General features: G+C 46.7%; 1 protein-coding gene across 1 annotated transcript in view; it reads left to right on the top strand.

Moving 5' to 3' along the window:
• The first annotated feature begins 4219 nt into the window (after positions 1-4219).
• ABCA4 (ATP binding cassette subfamily A member 4) overlaps positions 4220-15778 on the top strand; it is a 135561-nt gene continuing 124002 nt past the window's right edge. The window contains exons 1-3 of the mRNA XM_070486367.1: positions 4220-4285; positions 12002-12095; positions 13184-13325. Coding sequence (XP_070342468.1) covers positions 4220-4285; positions 12002-12095; positions 13184-13325 — 302 coding nt within the window. The remainder of the gene's footprint in view (positions 4286-12001; positions 12096-13183; positions 13326-15778) is intronic.

Below are 15778 nucleotides of genomic sequence, written 5' to 3'. Positions count from 1 at the left end.
TCTGTGAGCCAGGCAGCCGATCTGCTGGATTTTATTTCTATGAGTAACTTTCGTAAACTGAGACTTACTCCTTTATGGCACTATTATCTTATTAAATATTATTGAATACGCTGAGGAAATATTTATGTTATTCATGATGATTTGAAGGAGTTTCAGGTCTTAATTGACCAAAGACTTAGTTTTGAATTAGGTGGGAATAAATTCAAGTTTAGAGATCAAGATATTTTTCCTTTATTTTACATTCTGATGTCTCAGAACCGCCTTTATGCTTATGACTTAGATTCATAATGCTTCCCACCTCTGCTATAATCACTATTTGCAAAGAAATATAATGTATTCACTGATATGTTTGGGGATGTCCGATTTTCCTCAGCTTGCTTCAGGTGAACTGGTGGCTATCAACTGGTATTAGTTTCATTATCAAATTTATCTCCACTCTAATATTCCAGTGATTCTAACTCATTTAACTCATACCTTTTCCAGAGCTTTTTTCCAAATAGAAACTTTTTGTTATAAATTATTTCTCTGCACTACTGAATTTTTGTTGGCAGAATAACTGGTATAAGGAACAGAAGCCTCTTCTCTGGTAACACTGCATTTCAACCCTCAGAAACAGGAATGACAAAATCTTGAAAACTTCACCATTTGTCTTGACTTCTTCGTACTTCTGAAGATAAATATGGGTTGATATAGTCCATAACTTCACTTCACAACTCTCAGTCCCTGTGTAGGGTCCCAGCCTGAAGTCACCGCGCTCTCCACATTTACATGAATTCCAGATTTACTCCAATCACTTACTGTCAATGGGGATAATTATGAGAATGAAATATGCAGTTATCAGGACCATTCTTGACTAACTAGGCATACTCTCAGAAATATTTGAGAAAACTGAGAGCACAGGCTCTTATTTTGACATATTTTTTAAACAACTGTAGTTATCTACAGGGAAAACATCACACCTAAACAGTGCTATAATATTTAAAGAATATGTGTCTTTAACATCACTAAACACTAGGGAAATGCAAATCAAAACCACAGTGAGATACCATTTCACACCCCTGAAGATGGTTATTATAAAACAAAACAAAACAACAAATGTTGGTGAGGATGTGGAGAAATTGGAACCCTTATACACTACAGATGGGAATGCAAAATGGTGCATCTGTTATGGATAGCAGTGTGGTGGTTCCTTAAAAGTTAAATATAAAATTGCCATTTGATCCAGAAATCCCACTTCTGGGCATATACTCCAAAAATTGAAAGCAGACACTTGAACAGATATTTGTACATCCATGTTCTTAGCAGCATTATTCACAATAGCCAAAAAGTGGAGATAATCCAAATGACTATGGATGGATGAATTGATAAACAAAATGTTGTGTATACATACAATGAAATATTATTTGGCTTTGAAAAGGAAAGAAATCTTGCCACATGCTACAACATAGATGAGCTTGAAGATTATGCTAAATGAAATAAGCCAGACATAAAAGGACAAATATTGTATGATTCTATTTATATGGGTACCTGGAGAAGTCAAATTGACAAAGACAGGAAGCAGAATAGTGGTTGTCAAGGTCAGGGGCGGAGGGAATGAGGAATTATTGTTGGTTGTGTACAGAGTTTCAGTTTGGCAAGACCAAAAATGTTCTGGAGATGAATAGTGATGTTGGTTGGACAATAATGTAAATGTAATTAACACTACTGAACTGTACAATTAAAAATGGCTAAAATGGTAAATTTTATGCTATATATATTTTGCCACAATAAAAAAAATGAATAAGTGTCAATATCAACACACAGATTTGTTCAGGCAAGAAATTCTGTTAGATGGGAATAATGATATTGGAGTATCTTCAACGGAATTGTAAAAGTGTTCACAGTTTAACTTTCTCTTCTGTAAGTCAATGGAAAGCAGATTATTTTAAAACTATGACAGAACACAATTTACATAGCTGATATCTGATGACTACAACTGTTTTTCTTCCTTTTGGGAATTTGGCACCAGGCGTATTTCTTCACTGGCTGGAGCTCCCCCACAACAACGCCCGACACTCTCCAAGTTTATGCTCCCGGGAAATCTACTAAATCACCCCCAGGGCTAATCTTTCGCCCACATGCTAACGACTCCCAAATCTAGATCTCCATCCCAGAACTGCCTGCTGAGTATCTCCACTGAGATGTCATCGCAGGGACCTCAAAGTGAACATGCCAAGCTCAAGCCCCTCTTCTCCCTCACTTCTTCCCACTCCCGGAGCCCTCCCACTCCCAGAGCCCTCCCCTGGCATTTCCCTCTCAGTTATGAGCACCATCTCACCATCCAGCCAGCCAAGCCCCAACTCAATCATTCCAGCTGACTTCTCCCTCTTCTTTACCACCCACTTCCAATAAGCTGCCCAACCCCACTGTGTCTCCTCCCTTCGACCGCTCCAATCCCTCCCCCATTACCGTCTTCACTCAGGCCCTCTGCTTCCCCCATCCACCCCAACACAGCTGCCAGATTGAGTTCACTACTCCTGGCAGCCTTTGGATTAAAATCTGCCATGGCCTCCTGCATGATAAAACCCATACTTTTTAGCATGCTACAAGGTCTTAATGATTCTGCACAGAGCTCGCTTCTGTTTGGGGGTGCCCTGCACCTGTGGCATACTCAGAGATCACTTTGTAGGTGTTCAGGAAATCTCAATTAAGCCGATAGTGATCATCATGCTTTAGTCCAGTCCCTGTTTCCCTTCCTAGCCTGCTCTTTCAGCACTCCTCCATCCACACCCTCCACTCCAGCCCTGCTTCACTCCACGTGGTTTCCTCGGGCAGGATAAGCTGTTGCTGCCTCCCTGTCTTTGCATAGGGTTTAGATGACTTGTTCAGGAACCCAGCATTGTCATGAGTGACCCTGAGCAAAGTATTTAATACACTAGGCTTCAGGCTCCTTATCTGTAAAACAGAGCAACTGTCTACCTCACAAAATTATAGTGAGGATAAAATGAGATAATATATGCAAAAGCAGTTTGTAAACCATGCAAGTACCATAAAATCTTATTTTGTAATTCTTCAAAGTCTATCTTTAATGCCACCACCTCCAAGAAGCCTTTTTGATATCCTAAGCAGAAACCATCCTCCCCATCTTGGAAGCCCCACCAGACGCAGCCAGAGTGCGCTCATGGCATCCATCACATCCTCCTTAATTATCCAAGGTCATACTTCATGTCTGCAACCAGATCATGAGCTCCATGAAGTCAGCATCAATTCCTACTCTATGGCTCTCCCTCCACCCTATCTAGGTCTCGAGGGTCTAGAATCTTTTAAAGAGAAGCAGGTTCTGAGGTTTGAGGAGGTAGAGACAGAAAGTTCCCGGTGGTGAAGCAGCGGGGAGTCTTCTGTTTGGCGTGCCCCTTGGGATCAAGGGTCCACTTCCAGATGACAAGCCCATCCAGCAATCCCACTGCGAGCTGGAATGACAGTAGCTGGCCTGCCCACTGCCTCTCCTCAAGCCTATCCTGGGTCCGACAGCTGGTCAGTCATGGGCTCTGTCCTGCTAAGCCTGAGGGTTCCAGTGACTTTTTCAGCACAGTTCCAGATAGCCACGACTGGCCAATCAATTTTAGCACGAGAGAGAAAAGTCTTTTACCATCCACTAAGCTCAGAGATGCCCCCAAATAGCTGGCCTAAAGTCACTACTGAGCGAGCAAGATAAAAGGCTGAAAGAGGGAAAGAAGACTTCATATCTGGCAGGTGCGTTGATTGGGCTTAAAGGGGCCATCAAACCCTGGATGCTGGCTCAGGGCAGGCTATTGCGGAGGACAAAGCTCAGCCTATATTCATGCAAAGAGATTTTGTTCCAAACTGAAGGGTCTGAGATCCCCAAAGTAATCCCCTTCAGGAACCCCACTGGTGGAGGAGTAAACTTGAGGGTCTTAGTTTCCCATGAAATGCCCCCACCTCAATTCGCTTAGTGTCCAGCCACTTGTGTCTGTAGGTTTCTCTTTCTCTTCCTAAAAAGGAGCCAACAGAACGTCGGCCTGCTTTCCTCGACAAAGGGCTTATGTGTAATTAAAAGAGATTATGCTTTGAAGGGGGAAACTAGCCTTTAATCACCCGGAGAAGGACACAGCGGCCTGAGCCGGAGGTGCTCTGAGCGGCATTGATGTCCATTGCTGCCCGTGAGCCCCGGCCCTAGGCCCAGAGCTCCAAGGGATCTCCTGGCCGTTGGGTCATCAGCATGGGCTTCGCAAGACAAATTCAGCTTTTGCTCTGGAAGAACTGGACCCTGCGGAAAAGGCAAAAGGTAACAGGTGCAGTCTGTGGTCTCGAAGCGAGGCGTGGAGGAAATAACAGGAGGAGAGTAGGGCAGGGTGGGGGTGGGGAGAGCAAGCAGTTGGTGGGCTGGCTGCCATTTAGCACTGAAGTAGCAGTTAACCATCTGGCTGCTCTGTGAGCCTCTTGGACAAGTGTCCTTCACAGGAAGACAGGCTTTTCTGTCCTGAGATGGACGCTTTCCACCCAAAGCCCAGCGCAGCCACGTTAAAGTCTTCTTTTGCCCACCCTGCATATGAACCCATCACCTGCCTAACCCTTCCCCTTGCCCCCTGGTTTTTAAAACTGCCAGTGCGACCCACAAGCCCTTGAGCATCCATGCTGTGCAGTGGGAAGAACCTAAGCCCTGAAGAACCAGCTCAGAGGAAAACAGTGCTCTCCCAGAGCTTCCAGCTCGGAGACGCTGTATTTCATTGATTCGACAAGGTATACTGGTTTTTACATTTCTCAAATTGGAATGCAGCTCACAATCAAGTGACAGCTTAACCAGACACATTTGTTTCTTCCTTAGTGTGCAAAAAATAACAGTGCATCTCACAATTGACGGTGCCCCAGATTCCACGAGACACAATGCCTTATCAACCATCACAGACGTTTACTGAACACTTTCAGGGAGCAGACAGGGAGCCAGGTCAGGGACCTGAAGTGAGAGACACAGATTCTTCCCTGGACAGACTTCTTCGCTGGCTGGGAAAAACGAAGTATGTTTTGAGACCAAGAGCAACAAAAAGTAGCATAGAACAAATATCCCCTGAGAAGTAGGGGTGAGAGCCACAGGAGATCAGAGGACCCCAAGGGTGTGCATGTAAATGCCAACTGACCTCTACGTTTTTTCTGGAAAGGGGTAAAGAGTGAATTCATAACTATAAGGAAATATGCACTTTGCTACAGCCATGCAGAGTCACGCAAATGCCAAATGACTGAGGGAGCTGAAGGAGGAAGCAGCGTGGGGGTGAGGGGTGAGCAGGGCTGAGATGAGAAAGACAGGAGCTTGAAAGGAGGACAAGGAGGAAGAGCGGCTGTGGGAAGAAGAGAATGGGTTCTTTCCAATTCTCAATTCCAGGTGGGTTTATGCAGGTGGGACAGGGTTTTTCACGGCATGGGAGAGATTAGAGGAGAAAGGGGGCCAATTGGTGGAACATCTGAAGACCTACGATTGCGTGTCTCAGTCAGGGAGAACCTAATATAAGACAGTTTAGCTAAGTACAAAGCTGGTAACTGAGAGGGGAAAAGAGAACTCCTGGGTGCCATGGAGGCAGCAATTGCAGGACACAGTTCCCATTCCTGGAGCTGAAGGAACCAAGAATAGAAGGGAATTATTCAGACTTGGAAACACAGAGGAGATGTTGGTAGAGCTGAAACTCAGACCAATGGGGAAGGTCACAACGGAGCTGTTGCTGGGGTCTCTGAGCCTGGTCTCAGACCGTGAAACTCAAACCCATGAGAAGGGAGCCCTGGCGGGCTGGTGGGTTTGGAGCTGATGGACAATAGCTTAATAACTAGCACAAAAGGGAGCAGCAAGGGGCACAATCCAACCAAGTGCACAGATGGTTCTTTCCTTTGTGTGTGGCTGGGACAGGACTTAGGGAGGCTGGAGGGGGAAGCCAAGTTGGGACCCTCTCAGACTGGGAAACACCACTGTCCTCAGGCTGCTTTCCCTTGTCACAGCTGGTGTGATTTTCAAATTAGTGTTGAAGCTATTTGTTGCTCCCAGGATCCAAGTGCTAACAGTAATCAGAGACTCAATCTCTTACTTCCAGGAGCTTCCCTTCTACAATGAAAATGACAAAACTTAAACAGTACTCATTATTAAATTCATTCATTTATTCATTTGTTCCCTCAATTAACAAATACTTAATAATCACCAGGCATTGTGCCAGGTGGTAAACAGGACAATCACGGTCCCTGCCCGCGTGATGTTCATAGTCTACGGAATGCAGAGGAAACCCAATATGCGACTGTTTTCCATCTTTCTCTCTTTCCCATAAGAAATTAAGACTCTCACTTAATTTTACTCTCAGTGTGCTCTTCCTGGCCTTTAAAAAATATACCCGAGGACTGCAGCTGCTGGCCTCAAAGATCCATTCCTGTGGCAAGCATGCTGCTGTTACAGAGAATAACCCTATTTTCAAAGACAGGATTTGGCTCAGAGGCCCTCACAGTCTCTGCTCTCTTTCCCTGGCATTGGTGAGTGTCCCCTTTTCAGGGATTCTGTCTTCTCCACAACGTGGTCCCCAGGAGACACATTGCCCGCCCCTCTGTGGTGAGATGGGGCCATTCAGGCTGAGAACCTTGGCTGGGGGAATCTCCCAGGATGCACCTGGTCTGGGCTGACATGTGTTTGATGCCATCCTGATGGCCTGGAAATTGAGATTGCTGTCTGGTGTGTGTCCAGCTGCCTTCCCCACTGCTACTAAATTCGGGGAATTTCCAGGATGTCTAGGTAAGATGGAGGCATCCTCACAGCACCCAGTACCTCTGAGAGGGGTCTGTGGCTCCTTCTGTAAGCTTGTGATTCTTCTGGAAGCTTCTGCCTCCACAAAATGGTGACTCTAAGAAAGAAAAGTACAACACACCTAGCCCATAACTCAACTCCCAGGCCTTTAATTCCTCAAATGTCTATGGTTTGGGGTGTTTACTATTGTGAGCAGAGCAAGAGCAAAAACAGATCCCAAATTTCCCCAGTCCTCCTCTCCCAATCCCTAAGGGCATAGGGTGAATATCTGCAGATCTCTGCTTTCCTCCCTCCCTGTTTTTCTTCCTCTGTTAACATTTATCAAGTATTACTAAGTGTCTGGAACTGCACTGTCACCTCATTTAACCACCACCTCAATTCCATGAGAGGAGCACCCCATGGGCACTGATGAGGTCTTTGAGGCTTTAGAGAAGGTTGGTGACTGGTGGGGCTGGACCAGGGAGTCCAGGACAGGCTGACATGGCCGTTACCCAACGCTGCCCCCATGCATCAAGTCCTCTCTAATAAGCTGGTCATGGAGACCACCAAGACAGGGTGGCCATATAATTTGTCATCCAAACCAGGGCAGTTTTGAAAGTGTGAGGGGGCACTGTTAACAACTGCACCAGGACAATAAATGCAAACTAACACTGGACTCAGCAAACCGGGCCGTGTGGTCCCCCTGTGCACCCTACACAGCCACGTGAGGTGGACACAGCCCCTGCCCTCATGGAATTCGGAGCCAGGCAGGAGCAGGTGTCTGCACATTATTAGTGAGCAGAAGAACGTGTGCCACAGTGGAGTAGAAAGACGCATGGGGCGCAGGGCGAGCGAGGGTGAGCTCTGGGAGCTCAGAAGAGAAACTGGGATTGGACAGGGTGAGAGATGACTTCCCAAGGAGCTCATCCCTAGAACGTGCATTTCCAATCGCAAGAGCTCTCCCACGGCCCTGGACAGACACATGTGCCCGTGTTGGTGATGGGCCAGGCTCTGTGTCAGGGAGGGTTGATAAAGATCATTTGGGGGTCTCTTGCCCCTGAGAGGTCACTGTCTAGGGCCCCTTGGTGTCATCCCTTCGTCCCAGCTTCCATGTCAGGGCAGGATATGTGGAGAGGCCTGAGGACTCATGAGAGCAGAGGGCTTATCATTTCCTGGACCCCAGACCTGGCCATCTGGTACAGCTGCGGCCTTTGGCCTGGGGCCCAGCATTAGGAGGAGAACCTGGCAGGTGTAGGGAGGCTGGGCAGCCAGCTCCAAGAGTACCCAGGTCCTGGGTCACGTTTGTCCAGGCTAAGAGTCCTGCCTGGGCTCTGGGTGCAGGAGGGAGAATCACTTACCCATTTCAAACCTTGGCCACCGGCTTTTAAACTGAAAACAGAATAGGAGAGAAGAAAATCTAAGTGGCCAAGGTTTAGAACAACAAGCACAACTCTGCGCTTCCCTGTGACCCCCTCCTCCCCCAGTAGATTGAGTGGTAAAGCCGGGGGGGAGGGGAAGCAAAAAAAGAGAACAAGGAAATACCAGTTTGGAAAAAAAATTTCCACCGGCCCCTTCTGAGCCTCGGCTGGGCTTAATTAAAGTTACAGACATGTTTAAAGGGAAGGCGTAGGGGGAGTCAGAGCCGCTCTGAAAACATGTTTTTAATTACACTGTGGAATTTCTCCCTAGGGTATGCCTGTGCACAGTTGAGCATCAAGGACAAGGATGCCGCTGAGCTCTGAGCTCCATTCTGGGGGAGGGAGAAGAGGTTGTTGCGAGGACCTGCCAGGCTAGAAAAGAATTGCCGGTGGTCTTTGAGCAGGGAGTGGGTGTTTGAAATGCAGCCCCTCCAAAACAAACGCTCACGGAGTTAGAACAATAACACTGACCTCTCAACAAATGTTTTTCAAAGATTACCCACCACTCCCTCCACCAATGGTTCTCAGCCCCAGCTGCAGATAGGAATACCTGAGAAGTGTTTAAAAAAAACAACAACAAAAAACTGATGTCGCAGGCCCAGAGAGGCTGGTGTTATTGATCTGGGGCACGCACTGCTTGAGCTCCCCACACCATTCTGGTGGGCAGCTACCTGAGAACCGCAGACCTAGGTCAGCGAAGATGATCATTTAGGGGGCAGGGACTATGGGTAGAAAACAGCAGCCCTAACTCAGAGGTCTGGGGAAGAGGAACACCTGCAGAGCCTTGCCAGTCCTGGAGCTAGGCACGGAGTGAAGGAGGAAGGACAATGCTGAGCTGGCTCCCACTGATGCATGGACTTGCAAAGACCAGGTACTTCAAAAATGCAAGAATGAATGAGAGAGTCAGTAGTGAAAGAGGGTGTGACTAATATGGAAAGAGGGGTGAGAGGCACTGGCTTGGGTTTGGGGGTTTTAGCCATGGGAGAGGTAGGCCAGGCTGGCTGATCCCTCCCCCGTGTCCAAGCCCTTGTAGGGTTAGGAGCGGGAGGAGGGGCGGACACAGGGTGTGCTCAGCTTTTCAGGAAGCCCCATGTTTCCAAACTGGCCCCTGAGCAGTTCTGAAAGGGAGAAAGGGTGGAAACATGAATGTGAGTGGAAGCAGACCTAGAAGCTTGTAGATAATTTTAATTATATCTCCTTGCTCTTCAGCCTCTATTTACAGTGTCCTTGTGACCTTTGTGAGAAGTGAAGATCAGTAATAAACAGCCGGTGTCTGTTGAGTGTTTCCGTGTGCCAGGTTCTGCTTTAGGTGGCTTACACAGTGAACTCGTTTCATCCTCACAACTGCTCTGGGAGGCGGGTCCTGATATCACCCCCATTTTCCAGATGGGACCCTGAGCCACGGAGAGGTTCAACAGGTTACCCAAGGTCCTATAGCAAATTGGGAGTGGAACTGGCTAAGAACCTCAGTACTGACACTGTAGGACTCTTAACCCTCAGTACACACTGTAGGACAAAATAGTCCCATTTCACAGGTGAGAAAACTGAGACTTGGAGACTAAGCAGGCCCCAAAGTGGTTCTTAATCCAGATCTTCCCATTCTCAAATCAGCATCACTCTCAAACATACCAACTACTCCCAGATAGACATGGCTACATGGAAGGAGGATGACTTAACTTGTTAGAAAGCCAGTATTGCAAGCAGTTTTCTTAAGGAAGAGACAAATTTGTAAAGTCTGGACAGCTTATCTCATGCCCTTGGTGAAGACACTGAGAACAACTTCCGGTGCCATCGCTTGCACCTATCACTCACATCGTTATCTTGCTGGACTTGCTCCGTGACCTTACTCAGTGACAAGAGGACCTGGAACAAAAGGTGTGAAGCCAGTGTGCATTCCTGGGTGTGCAGTTTACTAAACTGCGGACTCTGGGTGACCTGAAACTCTGTGTCATCTCCAGCTTTCCCTGAGGATCCTCCTAGACCAGTCTGAACAAAGGCTCACTCATTCCACGTTTATTGGGCACCTATTATGAGCCCAGCCCTGTGTTGAGGGCTAGAATCACAGTAGTTTTGAGGCTAGACATGGACCCTGCCCTCAGGAAGCTTACAGCCAGTGAGGGGTCCACTTAGATGAAGAAGTAGTGACCCTGACATATAATGAGTGATAAAACAGAGGAAGACAGGCTGCTGTAGGAACAGCCGTGCTGGTCCAGTGAGGACAAGGGTGTTAACAGTGAGATAGGGTCCTGGGAGGAGGCTCAGCCCTCCTCCCTTGATCTGCATGCCATGAGGGAGTTGTCAACATTCCAAAGGCATTCAAGGGTGCTTGGGGTCAGTCCCTTTAATGCTGGATGGGATTGTCCGATACTAATTGTCCGATACTTGCTTTGCCATCTTGTGGGAGAATGTGTAGGGGGAGCCCTGAAAAGCGAGTGCTTTATGGAAAATCTACTATTCTTTCTTCTTCCCAGAATATTTGTGTGTGTGCTTCCTCTAACACATCCTCCCTAGACATATTTTGAGTAAAACATTTTCTAAAAAGTGACAATTGCATAATTACCACCTGCCTAAACATTTTTTGCTTTTTCTTCAATGCATTATCCTTTTTTTCCCACCGATTTATGTTATGATTTGAAATAATTCAGTTGCCAGCAGACCTGACTGGCAGGAAAGGAACAAACAGGTATGGAGCACCTGCTCTGGTGTCCACAACTTTGCTGAGAGCTTATGTACATTTCTTTGGAAGGAACAACAAAGGGTTAAGTTAAAGACCATGCAGATGGGCCGTGGCTGATCTATATGTACTGAAGTCTCTATTCTTAGACATCTGCTTAAGTTCTCCCTTAGGTCTTACGGGTTTCCTTCCTAAGGTCTCTGGAGTAGGAGTTGGGTAGAAGAACTGTTGCATTCCTCAATTCACCATCCCCTCTCTCCTTCTCCTCCCCACCATGAGCCCACACCTCCACTCCCACCATCATGTGCAATGCCACAGAGTGTGGCTGCAACAACCAACTGGCTCTTCTTCTTTTGGAGTCAAGGGTCCTTAAGCTCTAAATTGAACCTAAATTTAAATATCGACTTTCAACCATATGTTAGTATCAGCAACCTCTTCTAGTACTGTAAAACCCCACAGCAGTATGCCCTGCTTTGTTTCTTTAAGCAACAAGAAATTGTTGAAGCAAAGACGTTGGTAAACCCAGATTTCCGTCGACTTTGAGGATCACAGTATTTCAGTCATTTGCTCATTCATTCAGTCAGTGATCACACATGCAAAGTCAAGTATGCATTAGAAGAAGGCAGGGCAATGGAGAGGGGCAGAAAGAGCACTGAGCTTAGAAACAGGGGCTGGATTTTGGTTCCAATACTGTCACTGCCAGTGTGACATGGCACAGGTCACCTGCCCTCCCTGGGCCTCTGTTTCCTCATCCACAGAATGAGAGGTTGCAGGGAGATCTTTCCTACCTGTGGCATCAACATTCTTGGGGTGCTTGTTAGACACGTGAGATCTGGTGGGCCCTACACAGTCAGAACCTGCATTCACGTGCACAGCGACATCCGAAAAGCACTGAGGCATGTCTTGATGATTCTTGATGAAAGTCCTGTGCTAATGCAGTTTCCTAAGATAGAGGCCGAGTAGAACCCACTCGGACACAAGTCTTGTTAGTCTGTCAGGGTAGAGGTGGTGTGAGAGAGGAGATAGAAGAAGGAAAGTAAATCTACAGCAACCGAAGTCCTAGTGCATAGACGGGTGCTGAGATGGAGTGTCTGCTCCCGGTGTGTTTCTTGCAATTTCTTAGCATCACTGGCCTTTCTCTCTTTTGTTTTGCTTTTCCAGATTCGCTTTGTGGTGGAACTCGTATGGCCTTTATCTTTATTTCTGGTCTTGATCTGGTTAAGGAATGTCAACCCGCTCTACAGCCAACACGAGTGTAAGCATAACGGGGGCACCTTGGCAAGCCTGGAGGGTCAATCCTTTTGTTTAGAAAGGTCTTAGGGGCTGGGGAGCCAGGATCAGATCTGCTTATCATCATTTCATGCCTACAATGGGCAAAACAGAGATTCATCAGCATTACACGAACTAATTTTTGAATCCTATACATTCTATGCAAGTACTTGTATATGGTTACAGAATAATTGTATAATTATTTGTTGTTTCTGTTTTTGTTGGCTCTTTTTTTCTATACCTAAACTCTGACTAGTTTTAAAGGGAGCAGATTATAGATGAGTTCCCTAAAATATTTTGGAGACCAATTTAGGGATATGTTACACATGGTGCTAGAGAAAAAGAAGAGGAAGTGCTCTTCATTCATTCTTAATAAAATATTATTTCTTGGACCCCAGTGGTGTTCTAGGACCTAGGATGAGACTGTGACTGCCTCTTTTATACTCTGCCTCTCTGGGAAAGCCTTCATCTGGTTTCTGGCCAGGATGACATCTTCTGCCTCTAGGCAGCTAATGTGGAGACCGCAGGAGTTATGCAAAGTGGCTCAGTCCCCTATTCTTGCTCCAAGCAAGAACTTCAAGCTCCAAGTTCTGAATCAGCCTCCTGTCCAGCAAACTCTTGCTTCTTTACCTGCCCCCTCACCACCGGGAGCCCATAAACTGCAACCCTCTTGCATGCTGGGGGGAGGCACTCAGTACACAGGTGTTGAAGGAGGAGATGAAAGGTCTTCTCAAGCATCAGCAATTCATGGGGCTTCTTGAGCTAATATCCTTCCACCCCTCCCACCACAAAATGATGTGCCCCTTCTCTGTTCCCCCTCCACACTTCCATCTCTGCCTCTGTTAGAACATTTGTCTGTCTCCTCACTACACTGGGACCTTGAGAGAAGAGACCTTGTCTCTGGCACCCAGCACAGAGCCTGGCATATGTGAAGTGCTCCTGCTTCTTAAGTGTTGATGATGAAGGAAAGCACCAGAGGGGCTGGGCTCCTTCTTGCAGAGGCCCCAGCAACTAGAGCCTGCATCCCACTTGGTCTTGATAACTAACCCCTTGTCTTCATTTCCGTTCTTAAAGGCCATTTTCCCAACAAGGCGATGCCCTCAGCAGGAATGTTGCCATGGCTCCAAGGAATTTTCTGCAACGTGAACAATCCTTGTTTTCAAAGTCCCACCCCGGGAGAATCTCCTGGAATTGTGTCAAACTACAACAACTCCATGTAAGTGTTGAGATTCCCACCATACGGGGAAAGAAGTTGTATATCTCCTTATTCTCGTCACATGTTGGAGCGCATGTGTGCGCATACACGGAGCGTATAACACAGCGTGAATGTTTTTGTGGATGCTGAACCCTTAAGCTCGACCCTTAAGCAGGGCATGTTTCCTCTCTGGAGCATTCTATTCGCTGTCAGGGAAGTTGGGGAGAAAGCTTCAAACTAAGGCCACATGACATGATTTCTTGGTCCTTATAGCCCCAAGATGTGACCTGGAGTCCGATGGCAGCACCCTGCTGAGATGTGTCCGCTGCCTCCAGGTCATCCATCTGCCTGGGTGGAGTCACTGCATGAGAAAACTCAGTTTGACTTCTCTTCTCTTATATCACTCTCCACCCAGGTCAGGCCTAACAGATCTCTGTTTCTTTAAAAGCCTTCTTGGACGTCTAAAGTCTAAGAAAAATGTCAGAGAACATTTCGAGGGTGAATGAAATCAGGTTTACAAGGGGAGGTTTGCTTTTGGAAGAAAAAGACAAATTCCAAAGCCTCTACTGTAAATGCCTTCAGTTCCCTGGGGTGGCAAAATCTCAGGATATGGTTCAAGAGCAGTGGTTCTTTTGTTGTTGTTGTTAAATTATTTGAGAGCAATGGTTCTTAACCTTTGGAGCTCAAGACCATTCCAAGAAGCTGATGAAAACTGATGGCCTCTCTCCCAAGAAAAATGGACGCATACACACAACTTTACATTGTCTATATGATTTCAGGGGACTTGTGGACTCCAGGTAAATGACCGCTGGTCTGGGGTTGAATTTTAAGTCAAATCCCGTAGGAAGAGAGTCTACCCTTGGAATTCCATTTCAGAGCAGGAGGTGGGAGGACATGTTGTAAGCATGTCCTGTAGACAGAGGCTCAGGGATGAGCAGGGTCGTCATTCACCCACTGGGCTGACCTTGAGCTGCAGCTTGTGAAGCTTACACCAGAGGATCACCAACAAGGGCCTGTTGGGGAGCAGCTTCACTCTACTTGTATAAACACCAAGTCAGACGGAAACTGAGATATTTGGTTATTCCAGTTTTTTCCCTAGAAGATCTCTGGATATAATTCCTCTAGGACAAAACTGCATTTCGAATGAAAAAAAAAAGAACATTTCGTAAGTCAGCCTAATGCTCAAAGGTTGCCTTCCCCCCTGTGGCTGCTTTTGCCTCACAATGGCAGAGTTGAGTAGTTTTGACAGAGACTGTCTGGCCCCAATCCTATAATGTGTAACTGCTTGCTGACTCCTAGATTACAGGAAGATAGAAGAAGGAACAACTGTCTCCCTAGGAACGTCAGGGACGTGACATTTTAGCAGGGTTCACATGGCTGCAAACACTGCCTGGAAGCTTCAATTAACAATCTATACCTTCAGCTTGAGTCTCTTGAGTCTTGAGTTGCCCATCCAGCGAGATCCCATGGGGCGCCACGGTGGGATCGGGGAGCCATGCAGATATCTCAGTAGAGGCTAGAGGAGCTTTGGTGGGACTGGCACTGGCAGGGTCTACAGGTTGAAGTGTGGTAGTTGGGAAAGGGGGCTTCAGACTACAGCTGTACTCGGCATTTGAACCAGGAAATCTGGGTTTCATGTTTCACACACACATTATGGGTGAAATATTGGCTTATTCGAGGTTCTTTTTGGCTTGCAAGGCACAGAAGCCCATTTAAACAACCCTAAGACCCAGAGGGAAATATACGATTTGTATGTTAGACCTTCTTGCAAAGCCAAGGGCAACAAGGCAGGTCTCAGGAGGGGCAGGACAGGAACTGGAGAGCCGTCAGCAGCTATTCTTTCCTGTCTGGACCTACAAGGTCCAGTCTCTCTGTCTCTCTCTGGGCATCCACTCCTTTTGCCTATCTCCATGGACCAATATCCCCTGCCTCTCAATGCCCAGACTGGTGCTAGTTGCCCCATTCTCAGCACCTTTGCTTGGGCAATCGGAAGAGCATCCTTGAATACCAAGTTCAAGGGAACAAATCTGGTTGGCTCGGCGTCATTCTCATTGTCCAATCAACCTTGTCAGAGGTATAGGTGTGCAGGTGTGCAGGGAAGAACTTAGTGGATTAAGTATGGCTATCAGAACCTACCCCTCTGAATGGCTGGAAGGACAGGTCTCAGAGAAGTGGGCCATGGTTTGGAAGAACCTCCAGTAATATCTACTAATAGCATCCCATTAAAGGCTTCTTTGGACAGGAGAAATATGGAGAATGGGGTTGAGAGGTGACCTGGTCCTGCCAAAATCAGAAGACTGAACAAATTGCTCATCACCCCTGTCTGTTATATGTACAAGAAAGTAAAAAATCTTTCTTCTTTTGCCTTGGTGGTATTGTAAGGATACATAATGTAATAGCTAGGTCAACCTGATGGTATCTTAAAAAACTGCACAAGGTGGTATTATTATTATTATGAAAATTACAGCTATGTC

This window comes from Equus asinus, chromosome 16, assembly GCF_041296235.1.
Source record: "Equus asinus isolate D_3611 breed Donkey chromosome 16, EquAss-T2T_v2, whole genome shotgun sequence".
NCBI lineage: Eukaryota > Metazoa > Chordata > Mammalia > Perissodactyla > Equidae > Equus > Equus asinus.
The sequence above is the reverse complement of the archived record's forward strand: the minus strand, read 5'-3'. Positions and strand labels throughout refer to the sequence as shown.